The 2,538-nt window shown below is 61.6% G+C and overlaps 1 protein-coding gene across 1 annotated transcript in view; it reads left to right on the top strand.

Moving 5' to 3' along the window:
* Positions 1–2,253, top strand: part of LOC103249437 (pepsin F-like) — a 19,474-nt gene extending 17,221 nt beyond the window's left edge. The window contains 3 exon segments of the mRNA XM_021707559.1: positions 63–552; positions 1,239–1,318; positions 2,161–2,253. Of these exon segments, the coding sequence (XP_021563234.1) occupies positions 63–552; positions 1,239–1,318; positions 2,161–2,253 (663 nt within the window).
* Positions 2,254–2,538: the final 285 nt, after the last annotated feature.

The following is a 2,538-nucleotide window of genomic DNA, read 5'->3' as shown; positions in this document are numbered from 1 at the left end:
CGACCCGGCACGCAGCAGGTCGGCCCGGCGCCTGCAGCGGCCTAGAGGCCGGGGCTCCCCAGAAGGCGCCGGCCGGCCCGCCCCGAACCCACACGCAGCCGCTCCTGGGGTTCCGCGCGGGGCTGGGTTTGGCGCTCTGCCACGCGCGGTTCTCGGCGGAGAAAAAAGGACGCTGCTTCGAATGGTGCCGACGCCCACGGCTGCTTCTCTTAGGGTCAGGGGGGCGCCCGGGAATGCAGCAGGACTCCGGGGTCCAGTTTCGACCCCAGGCGAGAGAAGCCCGACCCGCAGGCTCAGGCCAGGAGCTCTGCGAAGGATGCCCTGGCTCCGAGGGCCAGAGCAGGTCCCGCGATCCCAACGCCGGACCCAAGAATCCAGAGCCCTCAGCACACCCTTCCCTCCTTCCTCCTCTCCTCTGTCTCTGGTTCTTTGCCCGAGAGCTCCCCCTCGGGCTTCTTCCCAACGGCGACCTTGGCCGCAGCCCCCGCCCGGGGCTGCAAAGCCCGTATGGAATCGAACCCGAGGCGCACGCCGCTCGGAATACAGGCCAGGGTACCAGGAAGGACTCTGACTGGCCTGCCTCGGGTCACGTGCCCAGCCCCGGCCCGATCCTCGTGGCGGAGGGGACTCGGGCACCCGGACTGGCTCTGCGGGGTTGAGCGGCTGCCCCGTGACCTGGGGTGATTGACAGCGTCCCCTGGCGTCACAGGGCTGGAGCGAGGGCGAGGCAGGCCCCCTCCGCGGTGGCGCAGCCTGGGAGCCCAGCACTTTGGAGGCGGGGGGCAGGGTTGCCCGAGCCCAGGAGGGCCAGACCCGCCTGGGCCGTCTAGCGAGACCTTGTCGGGGCAGGCGGGCAGGCGGCGTGCGGCATCAGAGCCCCAGCTACTCTGGAAGCTGAGGTGGAAGGATCGCCTGAGCCCGGGAGGTCAAGGCTGACGTGCGAGCCCGACTCCAAGAAAAAAAACTTTTAGTTAAGTTTTAAAAACAAGTGGCAGCGGGGGTGTCACAGACAGATGGGAGAATTTGGGACAACCCTGCCAACACGCTCCACCTCCCGCCCATCGGAAGGATGCTAAAAGATAATGAAACCTGGATTCTGCTCTTCCCATTTTCAAAGGACACTTGGCAGTGGCCTTCTGCTCGAGGTGGACTCTGGGTGAGGCCCTTTCAACTGGGATGGCTCCACCCTGGCTCCCCAAAGGGCCCCCCACCGGCCGCCAGCGCTCTGCCACTTGCAGCTGCCATGTTCTTTCCAGCTCTGCTTCCCCTGAGCTGGGCCCATGTGGACCCTGAGCCATCCCCGCCCCACAGACGCCCGGTATGGTCCTTCTCTTGGCCTCGAAGACTGTCTTGGGGAGGGAGACTTGGGGATGGAGGGACAAAGCCTTCAGCCTTCCGGAGCACGTCACCTTGGGCGTCCTCCGGGGTGCAGCTGGGAAGCCATTAGATTTGGGCCGCCACCGTTCAGGAAGTTTGGGCTGGAGGCCCCAGGCAGAGGCCCCAGATGTGGGCAGCAGGGGTCAGAAGGCAGAGCACAGGGAGCCCCGAGGGGAGAAGGAGCAGGAGTGGAAAACAATGCCTGTCTCAAAACGGTACTGCCCTCACTTGGGCGAGACACACACGGCAAAAGCGATGAACCCTCAGGACTTCATCATCCTTCCACTCGGTCATGTTCACTGATGACCGGGGGCGGTGGTGGACCCCTGGGGTCTAGGGCTAGATCAGGAACACACATGGGGTCATGGAGACAAAGGTACAAATTCTAGCACCCAACCATGAGGACCTGATGGAGGAGACAGCAGAAGGGTTGCTAGGAGCTCGAGGAGCCATGGGCTTTGTCTTCAGGGAGCCTGGGAAGGCTTCCAGGAGGAGGCGACACTGAGCTCCATCTGGAATGACGGAGGGGAATTTTCCAACTCTAGAGGAGGAAGGCTGCTCCTAGCCACAGAAGCAGCGTGTGCAAAAGCCCTGGGTCATGAAAGAATAACTTCTGGGTTTCAAGAGAGCCTCAGGCTAGAAAGGGGCCAGAGGGGCCACCTGGTCTGATGTCCTGGTCCATCAGGGCCCTCTCATGAGTGAAAGGTTGGCCTCCCTGTGACAGTCCCAGAGGTCGTCTGTCCCTGGGCCCCATTCACACCCTCCTGTGTTTCCCACCGTTAGGATATCACGCCTCCTGGGCCCTCCCGAAGACTGGCCGCCTGCTCTTACCATCCCAACCTGAAATACACCCCAAAACCCTGCAGTGACTATTGAGTGCAGAGCTGCTGTACATGGCCTGTGTGCTCGATGGTCTTGGACTTAAGATCCACGTAAGGGCGAGGAAGAGTGTGGTAGGCTTTGGTCCTGTTTTCCAGCACACAGTAAAGGGAAACTGAGCTTCATGGAGATTCAAGTTTGTAAAACTCATTTGCCAGCTGTGTCTTCATGGAATTGTCAGGGACATCTCTCTTGGCCAGAAACCACCCCTAAGAGTAGGAATAATAGCTCAGGCCAGGTGTGGTGGCTCACATTTATAATCCCAGCATTGTGGGAGGCTGA

Source organism: Carlito syrichta, unplaced genomic scaffold, assembly GCF_000164805.1.
Source record: "Carlito syrichta isolate Samal-C Ts95f unplaced genomic scaffold, Tarsius_syrichta-2.0.1 Scaffold120490, whole genome shotgun sequence".
Lineage (NCBI taxonomy): Eukaryota > Metazoa > Chordata > Mammalia > Primates > Tarsiidae > Carlito > Carlito syrichta.
The sequence above is the reverse complement of the archived record's forward strand: the minus strand, read 5'-3'. Positions and strand labels throughout refer to the sequence as shown.